At 41.1% G+C, this 20,357-nt stretch overlaps 1 protein-coding gene across 1 annotated transcript in view; it reads right to left on the bottom strand.

Annotated features, from left to right (window-relative positions):
• The window catches only part of LOC124804616 (probable E3 ubiquitin-protein ligase HERC1), a 790,356-nt gene that overhangs the window by 487,123 nt on the left and 282,876 nt on the right, over window positions 1-20,357 (bottom strand). Inside the window, exon 23 of the mRNA XM_047264817.1 lies at window positions 3,610-3,802. Coding sequence (XP_047120773.1) covers window positions 3,610-3,802 — 193 coding nt within the window. The remainder of the gene's footprint in view (window positions 1-3,609; window positions 3,803-20,357) is intronic.

The following is a 20,357-nucleotide window of genomic DNA, read 5'->3' as shown; positions in this document are numbered from 1 at the left end:
CCAGAAGTACGTAGATCAGCAAGCTTCATGTGCAGGGTGTCGATCTTAGTAGCACCAACTCTGATCAGTGATGCATCCCATGGTCACCACCCTCAGCTGCAGCAAGAGCCACCTGGCATGGGAGTCATTGCCAGAAGTTCTGATTCCACAAAAAGACGAGCAACCACTCCTAGGAAAGCATAAGGCGGTGACAGTTCAGATACCCGAAGTGTGATCTCTGTGCTGTCGGGAGGCTCATCCAGATGGGTACATAATGGCCCCACCACATGGAGGAGGAGATTAGTGTTTAACGTCCCGTCGACAACGAGGTCATTAGAGACGGAGCGCAAGCTCGGGTGAGGGAAGGATGGGGAAGGAAATCGGCCGTGCCCTTTCAAAGGAACCATCCCGGCATTTGCCTGAAGCGATTTAGGGAAATCACGGAAAACCTAAATCAGGATGGCCGGAGACGGGATTGAACCGTCGTCCTCCCGAATGTGAGCCCACCATATGGATGTGGGTGCACATGTTGTGTTGGTGATCTAGTAAAGGGAGTGGCGAAGGGGGGGGGGGGGGGGGAGAGGGGCAAGGTGGAGGGGCCATGGAGAGCAAGGAAGGGGGGAGGAGGAAGGTGGTGAGAAACCCATACTGGAGATGCTAGGGAGGAAGTTCTTCCCCAAATGGCTCACACTATGGGAACAATTTAGAAATGGATGTCAAAACCCAAGGGGGAACAGAATGAGCCGAAAAAAGGGATAGTGGAAACATAAGACACAAGACCAAATAGGAATAGTGGACCTGAGAGAATAGCTGACGTGTCATAAAGGGAAACTCCAAGGGAGAAAGAGGGGGAGGAGTTAGGATGTGGAGGAGTGGGTATGAGGAAGGGAATGGAGCTGGGGAGAGAAGAAAGACTGCAACAGCTTAGGAACCTGTGCACAACACACTTATACCCACAAAAGAGCTGTGGTCCCCCAGTGTGTATGGTGTTCTGAAACAACCAGTGTGTATGGTGTTCTGAAACATCTTTTGAGTAAACTTCAAAAATGCATGTCTGTAAATCAAACATAAATTCAGCCACCATACACCCATTCCCCCCGCCCCATCCCACTCACGCCCTTGGAACAGAGCACTGGTGAATGCAAGTGTGTTCTGAACTGAAACAGTGAGCAGTTAAATCAAGTGCTAGCAATGATGAAATTGTGATCTGCACTAAATCCTGCCAGAAGGCTTCCCCTTTCATTTCTTTCCCCCCAGTCTACGTTTTCTCCAATTATTTTTCCCTTCCCTTCATTTTTTATTACAGGATTCCAGTTCTCCATCACAATAAAATTTTTGTTTCCCTTCACGAACTTAATAATCTCTTCCATCTCATTAAATGTTCGTTCAATTTCTTTCTCATCTGAAAAGGTAGTAGACAAATAGTCTTGTACTGCTGTGGCATATCTGTCTTGACTATGACAATCCATTCCCTCTGCTTTTAATTTTGTTTCAGTTGCACTCCTACTGCTTGTTCATAATTATACCTACTGCTGCATTATCCTATACGGTTTTGTGATGATAACCCTATTCCTGACTGAATAGACACTAACTTCTACCTATCACTGAACTTCACTAACTCACACCACGCCTAAGTTCAACCTACCCATTTCTACATGAACTAACTTCCCTAAATGATCAAGGGATCAATATAGTTAAGTACAAATCACCATAGAAGAAACACAACTTAAGAAATCAAGTAAGTGGTCAGCATGTTGCCAAATTTTTTGCCAAGAAGATGTGCTACAATTATAAAACACTCATTCCACACATCATAGCGAGAAGTCACAATTATGAGTCCATGGAACATGCAAATAAGTAACCTCAACAGTAGTATCGCAGAGTTACTTTTTACTGATGACATATTTGTCTAATTAGTCCCTGCTCAGAAGTTCAGGGGATTATTTTGCCTCCAGAATATTGTAAAAGGTGTACAACTCTGCTTCTGCCGTTAGCCGATAGGCGGCGACAACGGCAAGTAGCGGTCGAAAGAAACAGATTGCAGATGTCAGGCAGTTAGCTTGGACCTCGGTCAACATAACCTCATTCAAACATTAGTCGATTTCTGTCTGCATCATAAAGTTGTTCCTGATTGAAAATGTCAGTTTATGAGCCTAATTCTTGTCATTTTCCGGAGGTGTTACTGTTTTGTTTCAATATGAAGAAAACAGCAGCTGAGTCTCATCGAATGCTCTCAAGTACGTATGGTAAGGATGCTGTTAGTGAAATAACGTGTTGTGAGTGGTTTCAATGCTTCAGGAATGGTGATTTTAACGTCGTAGACAGGCATAGTGGTGGAAGAGAGAATGTTTTTGAAAATGCAGAACTGGAGACTTTGCTGAGTGAAGACTCACCTCAGACTCAAGAAGAATTGGCATGATTAGTGGGAGTGACATAGCAAGCCATTTCAAAACGTCTCAAGGCTATTGGCAAGACTCAGAAAGAGGGAATGTGGCTCCCATGTGTGCTGAAACCAAGAGACGTTGAATGGCATTTGTGTGTTTGTGAACAGTTGCTTCAGAGGCAAAAACGGAAGAGATTTCTGAATTGCATTGTGACCAGGGAGGAAAAATGGGTTCATTACAATAACCCTAAATGCAAAAAATCATGGGGATATCCCAGCCATGCTTCCATGTCGATGGCCAAACTGAATATTCACCACTCCAAGATCATGCTCCACATTTGGTGGGACCAGCTTGGCGTCATGTACTATGAGGTGTTAAAACCAAGTGAAACAATCACAAGTGCTCGTTATCGAATGCAATTAATGCATTTGAGCAGAGCATTAAAAGACAAATGGCCACAATACAGCGAGAGCGTGAGAGAGAGAGAGAGGGAGAGGGAGAGAGAGAGAGAGATTTTGCAGCACGACAAAGCTCGACCCCATGTTGCAAAAGAGGTCAAAACGTACTTGGAAACATTAAAATGGGAAGCCCTACCCCACCTGCTGTATTCTCCAGACATTGCTCCCTCTGACTATCACCTGTTCAGATCAATGGTGCATGGCCTGGCTGACCAACACTTCCGATCTCATGAAGAAGTCACAAATTAATTGATTCGTGGATCGCTTCAAAAGATGAATAGTTTTTTTGACGCAGGAGTCATACACTGCCCAAAAGATGGAAGAAAGTAGTGGCCAGTCATGGAAAATACTTTGAATGATACATGTATAACCAATTTGTTTCATTAAAGCCTCAAATGTTGGGGAAAAAACGGCAGAAGCAAAGTTGTACACCATGTACATAAGAGGATGCGATGCACTGGTGTTGCATGCTCTCGGGAAAAATAATGCCTGCAGTTTCCTTGATTTCAGTTGTCACACATAACATGGTCCTGTTGACTAATGTTACAAGGCTAGATCAGGAAATCATCTAGACTGTTGCCCTGCAGCTATTCAAAATACTGCCGCCACTCTCAAAGACTCATGTTTTAATTTGGTCTCTCCATAGATACCCTTCTGATATGGTTACACCTACAATACAGGTACCTGTATTGTTGAGGTATGCAATCTGCAACATAATGCAAGTTCCATGGAGCAAATTAAGAATTCTTCATATTAAACTAATTATGTCAACAAAGATAAATACTCACTTAAAACTGGCTGTGACCGCTGAAGAAATGATATTAACAATGAGTAGATATGATGGGCTGTCTTCTGAATCAGTAACTGAAGCTCTTTTGTTGCTGCCCTTATTCCACCCAAATAATGATGTCGAATGTTACGAGGTTGCTTTTCAGAAAGAATATTCAAACCAAAGCATCCAATAAGCAACTGTTGACGTATCTGTAAGAAATCATTGTCGACGTGCCCTAATATTCAATATTAAGTTACATGACTTACACAACTAATAATACAACAACAGTTTACAATTTACTGCCATTATGCAATATGGTGTATGACCATTATTTGTTGGAAAGGGTCCAGACAAAACACTAACATCAAACATTCACATCACAAACTGAATATTTGCTGCCAATATATAGACAAAGAATCTACATATTTCACATAGGAAAAAAAAAGAAGTGTCTTACAGAGAGAGAGAGAGAGAGAGAGAGAGAGAGAGAGAGAAAGAAAGAGAGAGAGAATTAACACCATGCAGATCATGCAGATCAGTGTGTGTGTGTGTGTGTGTGTGTGTGTGTGTGTGTGTGTGAGAGAGAGAGAGAGAGAGAGAGAGAGAGAGAGAGAGAGAGAGAGAGTGAGGGAGGGAGGGAGGGAGATAGGCACACTGTTGTCTGTGCGTGTCTGGGACATGAAGAGAAGTCAAAGATGTACATTGTCTTTCATTTCAGTGTAATGTAATGAAATTACATAACATTACAAAAGACTATTTTATTCACAGTGATAATACTAATTATAAAATAACCTAAAAACATTAATTTTAAGAGGTTCTCTGAAGTTACTCTTCAATGGAGCAGCAGAAGTGGCCCACCTCATGTGTCTGACTTCTTTTTGTGCTTGTGTTTCCTTGAAAACTTTCTTCATTTTTAAAACTTCTATACAAGTAATCATGCGTTCTGCTAGTGTAGTAGAACTAAGGCACTTCATTAATTCTAGGTCTATCTCTAGTCCAAACAATTTATCAGTTTCTATTGCTCGTATCTCATTGCCTGAGAAAACTATTTGCATAGCTTGTTGAGTCTATGGAAACCATTGAGTTGTATGTACTGAGTCTTCTCAAAATTCAAGGATAATCTATTTGGTTTCAACCACCTGTTAATGTTTTCGAATATTCTGCTAACTGTCTTTTGAGGAAGTGGACAGATACTACACTTTTGCCCTATATTCATATAATCTGGAAAACTCGAAGTGAGAGATCATTTATGCATATCAGAAACAACAGAGGACTCAAACTAGAACCTTCGGGTGCACCATTCATGCAAATGGTCATGATATTGTCGCATGAGCAGTAACATGTAGTATGATGATGCAGCATATCTGTGATGTACCGCTGTACTCTCGGATTTCCCTTCACCACTACCTACTCTCCAACAATGGTCATCTTGGGTAATGTGCTAACACAATGCAATGCCAGTCATGTCCACATGTTAATGGGAGCCTGAGCGTGGGACAACAATTCCATAGGCCAGCCGCTGCTTGTCTCTAACCAGTGTTGGGGGATGATACACAATGTTTCAGTGAGTTCATTACTTGTTCTCAGATGGCAGGCACAGATGTGAAGGGGTTACAATGCGCTTTGTGCACAATAAGTGGTTCCCCCTTGTGATTATCATATGTGGTTGACTGAATCCTCCATTACGAGTATGTCTGCCTACACATTCGTAGGCCACTGTGACATCCAAATGCCCCACAAATCTGAATATTGAGGTGGGGTGGGGGTGGGGGGTGGTTCCATGGTCTTCTATGAACCATTCTGCACATACCAGTTGCACTGCCGAAACACTTCGTCCTACTTGGGCAGCTATTTCCTGGATTGATGCACACATTCTCCCAAGCCAATAATGCGCCTTCTTTCAAACTCACTGATTTAATGATATGGTTCGTGCATTCATCTACAAGGCATCCTGCAGGTCTGCTCAAGTCACACTGATACTTTACCTCCGATTTATAGCGACAACGAGAGCCAGAGTCACATTTTGCATCATGATATTGATGTTGACCTGCAACCCATGGGCCAACATAGTTCAAATGCTAATCATTTCTGTAGAACATATTAATGTACATGTGCTTTGAATATGAACATCATATCTCCAGTCATCCAAGCTGTTCAGTTTTTTTTTTTTTTTTTTTTTCCCTGAACATGAGTGTAATTTTTACTGACACCAATGATGATGTGTACACCTTGCCGTTTCGTGTTTCACAAACACTTCTTGAATTCTTCATCACTTTTCTATTTATTATGTTTGTAGTTTTGTAGTTCACCTTATTTGTGTCACATACCTTGATTTTAAATGTCAGCAGTTAGCCACCATTCTCTGATACTCTATTAAATATGATTCTCACATCAGCACACCATTATACTTGATAATGACAAAGTGGACTGTTGCCAAGATATTGTACCACTCCATCTCTCTAATCTGTCCACTTGCACCATGCCTATTTAAACATGGGAATAAAAGTAATGCCAAGGGAAAACTGCATATCTCATTAACTACTAAAATCTTATATATATATATATATATATATATATATATATCTCAAAAGAAAGATGATGAAACTTACCAAACAAAAGCGCTGGCAGGTCGATAGACACACAAGCAAACACAAACATACACACAAAATTCTAGCTTTCGCAACCAATGGTTGCCTCGTCAGGAAAGAGGGAAGGAGAAGGAAAGACAAAAGGATATGGGTCTTAAGGGAGAGGGCAAGGAGTCACTCCAATCCCGGGAGCGGAAAGACTCACCTTAGGGGGAAAAAAGGACAGGTACACACTCGCACACACACACACATCCATCCACACATACACAGACACAAGCAGACATGTGTGTGTGCGAGTGTGTACCTGTCCTTTTTTCCCCCTAAGGTGAGTCTTTCCGCTCCCGGGATTGGAGTGACTCCTTGCCCTCTCCCTTAAGACCCATATCCTTTTGTCTTTCCTTCTCCTTCCCTCTTTCCTGACGAGGCAACCATTGGTTGCGAAAGCTAGAATTTTGTGTGTATGTTTGTGTTTGCTTGTGTGTCTATCGACCTGCCAGCGCTTTTGTTTGGTAAGTTTCATCATCTTTCTTTTTAGATATATTTTTCCCACGTGGAATGTTTCCCTCTATTATATATATATATATATATATAAAAAAAACAAAGATGAGGTGACTTACCGAACGAAAGCACTGGCAGGTCGACAGACACACAAACATACACACAAAATTCAAGCTTTCGCAACAAACTGTTGCCTCATCAGGAAAGAGGGAAGGAGAGGGAAAGACAAAAGGATGTGGGTTTTAAGGGAGAGGGTAAGGAGTCATTCACAACCAAGTATGAGGAAGGTAATAAAAACAATATACATGCACAGCACAAATGTGAGGGTCATTCTGAAAGTTTGTAAGTGTCTGTATTCTAGTCCATAGTTGTTTCTGAGAAAGACATACAATGGGACAACAACGCACAACTTATTGTTTGAGGTTTCTAGCAACATGGATGAACTAGAACTCAAGATGTGACATAGCAGATTCAGGAGGTTACGAAAGACTGATGTTGCACAGAGGATTGGGTAGGTCACTAGAAAGTGCTGATTTCCTACAACCAATATAGGAAATTCACAAACAGTAAAACTGTGCTCCATGAAACTTTAGGCAAAGTGCTGATGTCACTAACTTACTGCAGCAATATTTTGGCACACATTCTACTGGCCATCTTCCAATATATACTAGTAAAGGTACACTGAGATCTCCAATTTCAAAATAAGCTGCTGCTTGCATAGATTAGACTAGATTAGATTCAGTTTTCATTCTACAGACCCAAAAATGAGATGATTCTCATTTCTGTGGAACTAATCAGAAAGTATAACATAAAAACGTAAAACAATTGAATATAATACTCACTACCTTCATCATTTGTCAAAATATGTGAATACATTATAGTAAACTGGATCTGCTAATATTTACAGAATTAATACGCTATCGTAATGAAACGTTGTTATGAATTTTTAATAAATTTGTCATCCGCAAAATACCTAATCTTGATTGTTGTGACCAAATGCTGTCAAAACTGAAATCTAACAAACACTTTTACTTAAGCTGTTCTAATAGTCCCTGTTAAGATATTCATCTATAGAGAAGGAGGAGTTACCTATCAAAAAGTCTTTCAAACTGTTTAAACTGTACTTTATCTGAACACCAGTTTTTAATGGTTGGTGACAATTTATTGAAAATGAGTGTTCCTGAATAATGGACCTCTTTTCAGACCAAGGTAAATGATTTTAGGTCTTTCTGTAGATTGTTCTTATTCTTAGTATTGATACAATGTAATGAGCCATTGGTTGGAAATAGACACATATTACTTGAAACAAATTTCATCAAAGAATAAATATTCTGAGAAGCAGTAGTTCGAATACCAAGTTCCTTGAACAGGTTTCTACAAGATGTTCTCGAATTTACACCACAAATGATTCTTATTACAAACTTCTGCACACTAAAAACTTTTGCTCAGTTTGATGTGTTACCCCAGAATATGATCCCACTTGACATAATAGAATGAAAGTAAGCAAAGTATGCAAGTTTTTATATTTGTATCTCCTACATCTGATATCATTCTCACTGCAAATACAAACTTGTTTGGGTGCTTCACCAATTCTGCCCTTCCCAACTGAATATATTATCAGGTTGTAATCATAGGAATTCAACACCGTCAATTTCTTCAATCTGTATGTCTTTATATATTGTACACACGCTGGAAGGAAATCTCTTACCGGTTCTGAGCTGCATATAGTTAGTCTTTTCGAAGTCTAATGACAGTGAATTATCTTTAAACTATTTATTAATGTCAGTGAAATTTTGATTAGTGACCATTTCTAAATCTGTACTTGACTTGCTACTTATTGCAATTTTTGTATCATCTGCAAACAAAACAAATTTAGCATCTGGCAATGTAACAGACAAGAGATAATTAATGCACACAAGAAAAAGCAAAGGACCCTAGATGGAACCTCGAGGAACACCGCATTTAATTAATTTCCAATCAGATGAAGACTGATTGCTTACTCCACAGGTATTTCGAACAACACCATTTGTTTCCTGTTAGTTATGTAAGACTCTAACTATTTTGCAGCACTGACACTATAATAATTTAATTTACTCAAGAGAACACTGTGATTCACAAAGTCAAAGGCTTTTTATACATCACAGAAAATGCCAGTAGCCTCTACTTCATTATCTAATGAATTAAGTACATTCTCACTATACCCATTTGTTATTCAACATGCACCGATAGAGCACAGAAGTGTCTCCTGCAAGTCTGTGTGCTGTTAAGCATGTCCTCAACCTTCATGCAGTAAAATTGCAAACTACACTGGCTGCATAGAGGACAAAGTTTTTCTATGACATTATTCCCAGCACTATCTAACTGGAAATCAACATCCTAATTAATAGAGGGTTCAGTCAGTCATATTTCCACCGGCTGATTGATAACAAGAGTTCCAAAAGTTTGAAAAATGGGCCATAATTTTTCTTTTATTGTCTTTCATCAGACTAGGAAAATGCTGAAAAAGCAGAGTTGGTTGCACTAACGGTTCAAAAAGGAATGCGCAAATAAGCAACATGCAAAATTTTGTAGCACTAATTGTGTCTGTAAGAAGATCACTGTGTGAAGCATACACCAACTTCCTCCATCATACCTTAGTGATAGATCTTGCTGAAAACCTGAGAAAATTTTAGTTCTACATAAAATGCTACATGGGAGAAAGGCTTATATCCTGTCACTCTTTGACCAGTCTGGTGTGGCAACAGAAGACAGCAAAAGGAATGCTGAAGTTAAAAATTCTGTGTTTAAGAAATCATTCTCACAAGATTGATTTTAAGATGTCCTATAATTCTATACATTGCATGAGCCTGCTCAGCTGTTTAAGGGAGTTTGCAATGGCAGAGAAACTCATAAATCTGATAAAGATCTGTCTGAGTGAAACATGTGCAAAGGTGAAGATGGTAAATCGCTTCACTGAGGAATCTGAAATTGTGACAGGACTCAGACAAAGAGATGGGTTGTCCCATATCCTGTTCAACTGTGCCCTCGAAAAGATCATACGTGAGACCTTCCAAGAGAACAAAGGGATGGAAATTGAAGGAAAGAGACTGGCATACTTAGCCTATGCAGATGACATCTGTTTACTCTATAGGTTTGAAGAGGAGTTGGAGCAAATGACCAGAGCACTAAAGGAGGCTGCCAGCAAAATTTGGGCTAAACATAAACGGAGCCAAGACACAGTACCTCGTTATGACGCGTGGTCAAAGTTAGACTTCTCGTCATCTACAATCACTGCAGGTGGGAAACCAGTCCTACAAGAGAATGCATGAATTTAAATACCTAGGGGCACTTTTCACTGAGAACTCGTCATGTGAAGCACAGATGAATGCCAAAATACAAGCAGGAAACTTGTCTTACCACAGCCTAGCACAACTGCATCGGTCCAGATATCTCTCCAGAAAATTCAAGATTCGACTACACAAAACTGTGATCCAGCCTGTTGTTCTATATGGCTGTGAGACATGGAGTATCTGGAAACAGGACTTCCATTAGCTCCTCATTTTTGAGAGAAAAGTGCTTTGGAAGATCTTCGGTCTGGTTCTGGATGCGACACAGGGGAATGGAGGATCAGACACAACCAAGAGCTCCAGGAATTATACCAGCCGCACAATATCGCAGGAACTGTCAAAGCCAAACGAATGCATTGCGCCGGCCATGTGGCCTGGATCGAAGATCACAGATGACCTCGGAAGCTCCTGCATTTCACACCTACAGAAATAAAGAGACTCCAGTGAGACACGTTGGAGGGATGGCCTCCATGAAGATTTAAACCAAGCATCAACAGATGTGGACAGACGGCAGATAGCAGCAATGGACAGAATACAATGGAGGAGGAAACTTGTAGCAGCATGCGGTTCACTGGGCCTGATCACGTAGAAGAAGAAAAAGAAGAAGAATATGATGAAGATGACGAAGATCACAAGAAGATCATACAGACATTCCATTGATTAACCATCGCACCCCTGGGACAGAAGCAACTGAAATAGTTGCAAACAAATAAGGTGCCAGGTTTGGATGGAATCCTAATTACGTCACAGGCATTACTCTTCGGCACTGGTCCCTTACTTACATTGTATTTATCGTGAATCTCTCACCCAGTGCAAAGTCCCAAGTGACTGGAAAAAAGCACAGGTGCCCCCTACATATGAGAAGGATAAAAGAATGGACCTGCATAATTACAGACTGATATACTTAACATCGGTTTGCTACAGAATTCTCCAACATATTATGAGTTCAAATATAATCAGTTTTCTTGTGACAGAAAAGCTTCAGTCCACAACACAGCATGGATTTAGAAAGCATCATTTAAGCCACACTCAGCTGTCTCTTTTCTCACACGATATCCTGCAAATCATGGATGGAGGACAACAGGTAGATACCATATATCTAGGTTTTCAGAAAGTGTTTGACACAGTGTCCCACAGCAAACTGTTAACGAAAGTCCGAATGTATGGATTAGGTGTCCAGGTTTGAGAGTGATACGAAGTCTTCTTAAGTACTATAACACTGTATGATGTCTTCAATGGAGTGTGTTCATCAGAGACAATGGTAACAGGAGTGCTCCAGGAAAATGCAAAAGGACTGGTCTTATTATCTATGTACATAAACAAACTGATTGCCAGGGTGAGTTGCAATTTTTAGCTGTCTGCTGGTGACTTTGGGATGTACAGGAAGGTGACACTGTTAAGTGACTGTAGGAGAATACAAGATGACTTGCACAGAATTTCTGGTTGGTGTGATGAATAGTAGCTTGTTCTAAATGGAAAAAAATGTAAGTTAAGACGGGCTAGTAGGAAACACAATCCTGTAAAATTTGAATAGAGCATTAGTATAGTGTTGTTTGACACAGTAATGTCGATTAAATATCCAGGTGTAATGTTGCAAAGTGACATGAAATGGAAAGTGCATGAAAGAATGATAGTAGGAAAGGCGAATGGTCACCTTTGGGTTATTGGGAGAATTTTAGGAAATTGTAGCTCGTTTATAAAGGAGACTGCATTTAGAACACCTATGTGACCCATTCTTGAGTACTAAACATGTCTGGGATACCCACAGGTTGGATGAAAGGAAGACATTGAAGCAATTCAGAGGCATGCTGCTAGATCTGTTGCCAATAGGTTTGATCAACACATGAGTGTTATGGAGATGCATTGTGAATTCAAATGGGTGTCCCCAGAGGGGAGGGAAGAATAGTAACAGGCAACAGATCTAGCAGCATGCTTCTGAATTGCTTCAGTGTCTTCCTTTCATCCAACATGTGGGTATTCCAGACACATGTTTAGTACTCAAGAATGTGTCACACACACACACACACACACACACACACACACACACACACACACACACAAAGATGCTGTAATTTACGAAACGAGAAAGCGATGGTATGTTGATAGACACAATAAAAAACACACAAATTTTAAGCTTTCGTAACCCAAGGTTGCTTCACCAGGAAAGAGGGAAGGAGAAGGAAAGACAAAAGGATGTGGGTTTTAAGGGTAAGGAGTCATTCCAATGCCGGGAGTGGGGGGACACAGGTATACACTCTCGCGCACGCGCACACACATATCCATCCCATCAATCGGGAAGGCAGTTTCCAGTTAGATAATGCATGGAGTCCTGTTACAGAAAGACTTTGTACTCTACATAGTAGGGCAGGTCCTGCAATTTTACTGTGCAAAAATGGAGAGCACTCACAGCAGTGCACAGACTTGCAACAGACCAACATGTGCTCTAGCAATGCCTGGACAGTAGCAAATGGGTACAAGATTTTAAACAGGAGAGCTCACAGTACTTTCATCAGTATGTAGCTGTAGATGGTGACACAACTCTGCCTCACAATACACTGGCAGATTGTTAGTAACATCTGGCAGTTTGTCCAGAGCTTTACAGAACAATCTTCATGTCGGGAAATTTTTAAATTTCTCAGTAAAATTGTGATTTGTGCATGAAGCTTGAGCCATATACTGTGATTCGTTTTTGTTCAATTTTAATTAATCCATTTGATGTACACAGCAAATTAATATATGTCTTATAACACTACTACGTAACATGAAGTTGGTCAGAAGACAATGTAGTCAGCTACGAGAATGTAGCCGTACAGATGTACAGTTGAACCTCACTTAACAAACACCTCCCACACTGCACAATTTGCATAGCAAACAAAACAAATTGTAAAAAAAGACTTGCTTAATGAGCAATGTTTTGCATAATGAGTTACGATGATTTAGTGTGATGTCACGAGCCATTTGCGTGCAGCGGGAGAAATGTTCAACAATATGAAGACCTTTCATTGTCAGCAGCAGTGTATGAACAATGTCTTTAGTACGTACTGCAGTCTGGGTTTAGCGCTCTTTCTGCTACCATCTTAGTGTAGCTTGTGATCACACATTTTTTCTAAACTTATGTTCACACAGTGTTTCTTTGTGTGCAAATTTTAATAACCTTCATAGAAATGTTCCCAAGGCTAAAGCCGCAAGCAAATGACCATAAGAGAAAGGAAATGATCTTAGAAATGAAACATAAAATCACTGAAAATCAGTGTGAGTGTTGCTTATTTAGCATGATCATGTAATCGGTCACATCAACTATTTGCACTAACTGCAAGAACAAGGACAAGATTAAGGAAACAGGCACTTCAAAGGGAGTGATAAGAGAACCTAAGCAACGGTTTCATATTCTGGACGATGTCAGTTTATATGGCTAAATGGAAGGAATTGCAAGGTGACACTGTTAACAAGAACATCATTTGTGAGAAGGCAAGAATGATTCTCGGCAACCTTGTTAAGAAGACACCAGGGTCATCAGCGGCCGAAGGAAGTCTAAGGGAAGCCGGAGGTGGTTCAAGAAGTTAAAAAGAAAAACTGGCATCCACAGTGTGAAGCACTGTGAAGCAGCCAGCTCTTACACAAAGGCAGCTGACAATCAGCAACTTCAAGATGCTCGTAGATTTTGAGGGTTATCTGCTGAAATAGGTTTTTAATTGTGATGAGATGGGTCTATTGTGGAAACACATGCCAAAGCGTACCTTTATAACAGCAGAGGCGAATGCATTGCCGGGTCACAAGTAATGACAGACCATCTCACACTGCTATTCTGTGCCAATGCAGGCGGTGATTTGAATATCAACTGGCTGTTTGTTTACCATTCAGAAACTCCATGAGCCTTCAAGAAGTGTACAGTCCAGAAGAGCAGGTTAAATGTGATGCGGAAGTCCAACAACAAGGCTTGGGCGACACATAATCTTTTTTTTTTTTTGTGATTGGATCAACAAAGCATTTGGTCCTTCGGTGAAAAAAATATTTTCTTGAGACGAATATGCCATTCCATTTTTGCTTGTTATGGACAACACTCCTGCCCATTCTCCAGGCCTACAAGACCATCTCCTTGAAGAATTTCAATTCATCGAGATCCAATTTCTCCCTACCAACACCAATTTGTTACTCTAGCCCACAGAAAAGCAGATTATTTCCAACTTTAAGAAGTTCTATCCTAAAGCAATCTTTGAGCATTGCTTTGAGTTTACTGAAGCTACTAATCTCACTCTCAGAGAGTTTTGGAAATATTACTTCAACATCGTTGCCTGCATCAAGATGACTGAAAAGGCATGGGAAGGGGTTACTGCTAGAACTCTCACATCTGCTTGAAAGAAGCTTTGACTGGAGTACATTGTCGAATGTTACTCTGAGGCAGTGCCTGTGCAGTCTTTAGTCAACGAAAGTGCCTCTCTGGCCACGAGCATGGGACTGGAAGTGGATAATAATGATACTGATGAGCTTGTGAAAGATCACAACTAAGAAGTGAACAATAGTGAGCTTTAGGAGTTGCAGTGTGTTTCACAGCAGTAAGTTGTGGAGAGGAGTTCTTCTCCTTCTTCTTCTTCAGAGGAGGAGGTGGTAACAGCAAAGCAGCAATCTTCTGGCACAATAAGAGAAGTGATGACAGCATGGGAATCGGTTGCATTGTACACTGAAAATCATTACCCCAATAAAGCAGTGGACATGCGCGCTACAAATTTATTTGACGATAATGCTGTGTATCATTTTTGCCAAGTATTGAAGTATCAACAGAAACAAAGGACTATGCAAAGCTTCCTAGTAAAAAAGAATTAGTTGTGTATCATGAATAATAAAATACATAATACTGTTTGTATAATTTTCTTCTAATAAATGGCAGATAAAACTTCTAGTACTTTATCTGCATGGAACCCATTATCGTATTTAACATTAGTTTATATGGGATAAATTGATTCACTTAAAGAGTGTTTTGCAATACGAGTATGACTCTGGAACGAATTATGCAAGGTATGTGAAATTTAAAGATCTGAAGGAGGATTCATCTGAAAACTACGAAAGACCTCAGTTTCGTTTATGACTCAAGTATTCAGTGAGTTGTTGTCTTTTGTTCATAAATTATTTATTTAAATGTCCGTATAAAGTAGTTCCTGGGGAGACCTCAAAGACAAAAATATAATGGTAGAGCTTCCAACACAAAGTTCTGAATGGAGAATTATGTAAAGTAACAATGAGAAATTTATTTATCCAAATATGTATGGAAGTGGAATAAACATGAGATTATCAAATTTGTATTTTGATTTATAAGGCAAGACTAATGAGTATGAGGCTTCATGATTGCAGCCAAATGGTGTCAACATCTTACAATGAAAATTATCAATTTTTGACAATATAATGTAACTGTATAGATAAAAGAAATCTACTCACCAAGTGGCAGCAGGAGAACACACACATAAAAAAAAAGATATTTTACTTATGGAAGCTTTCAGAGCTAGTGGCTGCTTCTTTTGGCAGAAAAATTGAAGATAAAAAAGAGAGGTGAAGGAAAAGGACTGAGAGGTTTCGGAAAAGGGGTAGAGTTCAGAAAAGTCACTGAAAACCTCAGGTCAAGGGAGATTTAAATATGGGATGGGAAGAAAAGACTGATCTTTTGGGACTGCATCAGACAAGATTTGAAAGCTTGAGAGCTTGAAGGTGGAACACAGGGCTAATATGCAAGACAGAGGTTACCATCAAGCATGTATTAATAAGGGTGAAAAGCTACGTGCACTGTATGTAACAGAGGTGGGAGAGGGATGACGAAAAACAGACAGGTCATAAAATGAAAGGCAAGGTGGCTGGCAAGAACCGAGGACATGTTTTAGTGCTAGTTCCCAACTGTGGAGTTCTGAAAAATAAATGGAGCGAAGGAGTAGTTACTGTGAAGAAATGCTGAGATGGAAGAAACTGATGTAAATTAAGGCCAGGTGGGTGGCAAGAACTGAGGACATGTTGTAGTGCTAGTTCCCAACTGTGGAGTTCTGAAAAATAAATGGAGCTAAGAAAGGAGTAGTTACTGTGAAGAAATGATGAGATGGAAGAAACTGATGTAAATTAAGGCCAGGTTATCATTTAGGATGCACGGGAAGAATGTTTATATAAGCAACACACAATATCCTGTGGCAGAGAATACTCATGATAGTCATGACCTTGGTGCCTGTTTCACCACATGTGCCACCTGGTTTCTTCCCCCAGTCATCAGTTACTAAGAACTCCGGACATGGGAACTTGCACTACAACATGCCCTTGGTTCTCGCCACCCACCTGGCCTCCAATTACATTAGTTTCTTCCATCTAAGCATTTCTTCACACTGACTACTCCTTTCTTCGATCCATTTTAGTTTTCTACATCTTTCATTTTATGACCTGTCTACTTTTCGCCGCCCCCTCCCACCTTTATCATATACAATGCACTTAGCTTTTCGCTCATATTATCTCATGCACAATGTTTTAGCAGTAATCTCTGCCTTGCATAGTAACCCTGTCTTCCACCTTTAAGCTCTCAGCCTTTCAAAACTCATCTGGTGCAGCCCCCAATAATCAGTCTTTCCTCCCCATTGCATCCTTTGACATGAGGTTTTGGGTGACTTTTCCAAACTCCACCCCTTTTCCTAAGCCTCTCAGTCCTTTTCCTTCACCCCTGTTCCTTCCCCTTCAGCCCTTCTGCCAGAAGGAGCCACTGGCTCTGAAAGTTTGCAGAAGCAAAACCTCTTTTCTTATGAGTGTGTGCCACTGCTTAGGGAGTAGGTTTTTTATCTACCCAATTACACTACAACATCTTGCAATGATATTACGGCTTACAATCATACAGCTATATTCACGTAAGTGTTTTACAGTGGTGATTCATAGTGAACATTGCTAACTTTATAGTACAAATTGGCATGGAGGTGCATGCGCGTGGGTTACTGCTGCAAGAGTGCTCTCTCTTGAGTTTAGTGCCCTCTTTGAATATTGCTTCATCTGTGGTGCAGGCACAAGTGTAATGATGATATTGCAAGTGCCCTCTCTGTTGAGATGAGGGCCCATGAAGTTAAAATTTGTGTGTCAACAAATAAAATTAATTGTTTCCATTTCTGTCTTTAGATGTAAAATGTTTTCTTTCTGAAGATATTAAGGAATCAGGTCACAAACTTTACTCAGTTGAAAGATGAAACATAGCTGCTGGTATCTGGCAGAGGAGCTGGGATCAACATAAAACTCTGGCCAAGAAAGCGCTCACGTAGGTTTTAAGTTTCAGATGCATTCCAACAAACCAAAAGAAAATACAATATCATGAAAAGGAAAGTTGCTACTCACCATACAGCAAAGATGTTGAGTCACAGATAGGCACAACAAAAAGACTGTCACAAATACAGCTTTCAGCCCATAAGGCCTTCATCAAAAATAGACTACACACACACACACACACACACACAAATAACTGTAGTATACCATCTAAAAACTGATCCCAACCTTATAATCCTACCTGCAGACAAAACCTCCACCACTGTTGTTTTGTACCACAAGGATTACCTGGGAGAAGGACTCCCCTAGCTGTCAGATACTTCCACCTACAAACCTTGCCACAGTCACCCCATTCCAGAAAACCAGCAGGACCTCCAGTCACTACTCAAATCCTTAGGCCCATCCCAGAATCCATCCCTGGAGTCCACCTCTCTGCTCACTCCTACCACTCTCCACACTCTTACCTTCTACATGCTTCCTAAAATATATAAACCCAACCACACAGGACACCCCACTGGGGCCAGCTACTGTGACCCCACTGAAAAACTCTCTGCTCTCGTAGACCAACACCATCAACCTATTACCTGGAACCTATCATCCTATATAAAAGATATCAACCATTTCCTCTACCAACTCTCCACAGCACCTTCCATTTAACATACGGTGCCCTGCTCACCACTACTGATCCCACCTCCCTTTACGCTAACATCCCTAACACCCACGGCATTACTGATATTTAACACTACCTTCAACGCCTGATGGGTTCCAAACCATCAACCTCCTTCCTAGTCACCATGACCAACTTTGTCCTAACCCACAAATACTTCTCCTTTGGAGGCACTACCTACAAACAAATACGAGGTATAGCTGTGGGCACCCGCATGACACCATCCTATGCCAACCTATTCATGAGCCATCTAGAGGAATCCTTCCTATACACCCAGAATCCTAAACCCCTCATATGGTTCGGATTCACTGATGACATCTTTGCGATCTGCATCGAGGGGGAGGACACCCTATCCACATTCCTCCAGAACCTCAGCAACTTCTCACCCAGTTGCTTCACCTGGTCCTACTCAACCCAACAAGCCACATTCCTAGACGTTTACCTCCACCTCAAAGATGGCTACATCACTACCTCTGTCTATATCAAACCTACTAACCATCGGCAATACCTCCACTTCGACAGCTGCCATCCATTCCATACTAAGAAGTCCCTTCCATACATCCTAGCCACTCGTGGTTGTTACATCTGCAATGACGAGCGGTCCCTCTCGAAATATACTGAGGGTCTCACTGAAGCCTTCACAAACAATAATTATCCTCCCAATCTGGTAAAAAACAAATCTCCTGTGGCTTATCTTTCTGGTCTCCCACCACCTCCCAATGTCCCACTGTCTGGCCACAAAAGAGCATTCCCTTGTAACTCACTGAAGTGTTGGCAGAAGTGCCAACACCGTGTTGCTAAAGAAGGCCGAAATGCACGCTTTTAAGCTCACGCAGATTGGCATGCGGTCTGGAACAGTTAAGGGAATTAATAGTAGCAAATAAAGTACGTAGTTGATGTAATACTTAACTTTAATCCATAATTGGAGAACATTGCTCTTGATGGTACATGTTTTATAATTTCAATATTAACAGGTAATGGCGCCTTGCTAGGTCATAGCAAATGACGTAGCTGAAGGCTATGCTAACTATCGCCTCCGCAAATGAGAGCATAATTGTCAGTGATCCATCTCTGGCAAACTCTGCTGTACAACTGGGGAGAGTGCCAGGACGTCTCTCTAGACCTGCCGTGTGGCGGCGCTCGGTCTGCAATCACTGACAGTGGCGACACGCGGGTCCGACGTATACTAATGGACCGCGGCCGATTTAAAGGCTACCACCTAGCAAGTGTGGTGTGTGGCGGTGACACCACACTCACTACCATCCAGGACTGGTGGAACTGAATTACATTCTCTGCCAGGGTTTCGACTACCTCTCGTCATGCCCTGAAATGAGAAACACCGTGCCCACTATCCTTCTCACACCTCCCATAGTGGTATTCTGTCATCCACCAAAATGACACAATACACTCATCCATCCCTACACAACCCCTGCTCCCAAACCCATATATCATGGTTCATACCTCTGTAATAGACCTAGATGCCAAACCTGTCCCATACATCCTCCAACCACCACCCACTACAGCCCGGTCACAAACATCACCTACCCCATCAAAAGCAGGGCTACCTGTGAAACCAATCACGTAATCTACAAGCTAAGGTGCAACCACTTTGCTGCATTCTATGTGGGCATCACTAGCAACAAGCTGTCGGTCCACATGAATGGCTATCGACAAACTGTGGCCAAGAAAAAGTGGACCAACCAGTTGCTGAGCATGCTGCAAACATGACATCCTTCATTTCAATGACTGCTTCACAGCCTGTGCCATATGGATCCTCTCCACCAACACCAGCTTTTCTGAATTGCATAGGTGGGAACTTTCCCTACAATATTTCCTACACTCCCATAAGGAGTTTGAAGGATATATCCCATAAGGAGTTTGAAGGAGTTTTTGTGCAATGTGGTTCTGTCAATTAAGTACACTCAGGTTCTAATAATCGAACAACAGTATTCCCAGCTTGTAACAACAAAGTGGTGATCCCAACATGATATACCTGCGTAGTATCAATGGATTAATGACCATTTACAGGAGAGATTTGCAAAATGACTCATGTGAACCCCACTGTGTCACGATTGGGTGTAAGACTACCACCTTTCTGGCCACACAATCCAGCTTTGTGGTTTGCACAGGTGGAGGCCAGGTTTTTTTATTCTGGAATTTTGGCAGGCACTACCAAGTTTGCGCTGGTAGTAAGCCAATTAGATTACCAGTATGCCACAGAAGAGCAAGATATAATTACCTCGCCACCAGAGGCTAACTCCTATGAATGACTTACAGCAGAATTTATCCGGCAAATATCAGCACTGCAGGGAGTGTGAATCTGTCCAGTTCTCACTCAGGGAGATAACAGAGACAGAAAGCCTTCACAATACTTGTGGCACATAAGAAGCAAAGCAAACATGGGAATCATTCCGGAAGC

Source organism: Schistocerca piceifrons, chromosome 7 (assembly GCF_021461385.2).
Source record: "Schistocerca piceifrons isolate TAMUIC-IGC-003096 chromosome 7, iqSchPice1.1, whole genome shotgun sequence".
Lineage (NCBI taxonomy): Eukaryota > Metazoa > Arthropoda > Insecta > Orthoptera > Acrididae > Schistocerca > Schistocerca piceifrons.
This window is presented reverse-complemented; position numbering and strand designations above follow the sequence as displayed.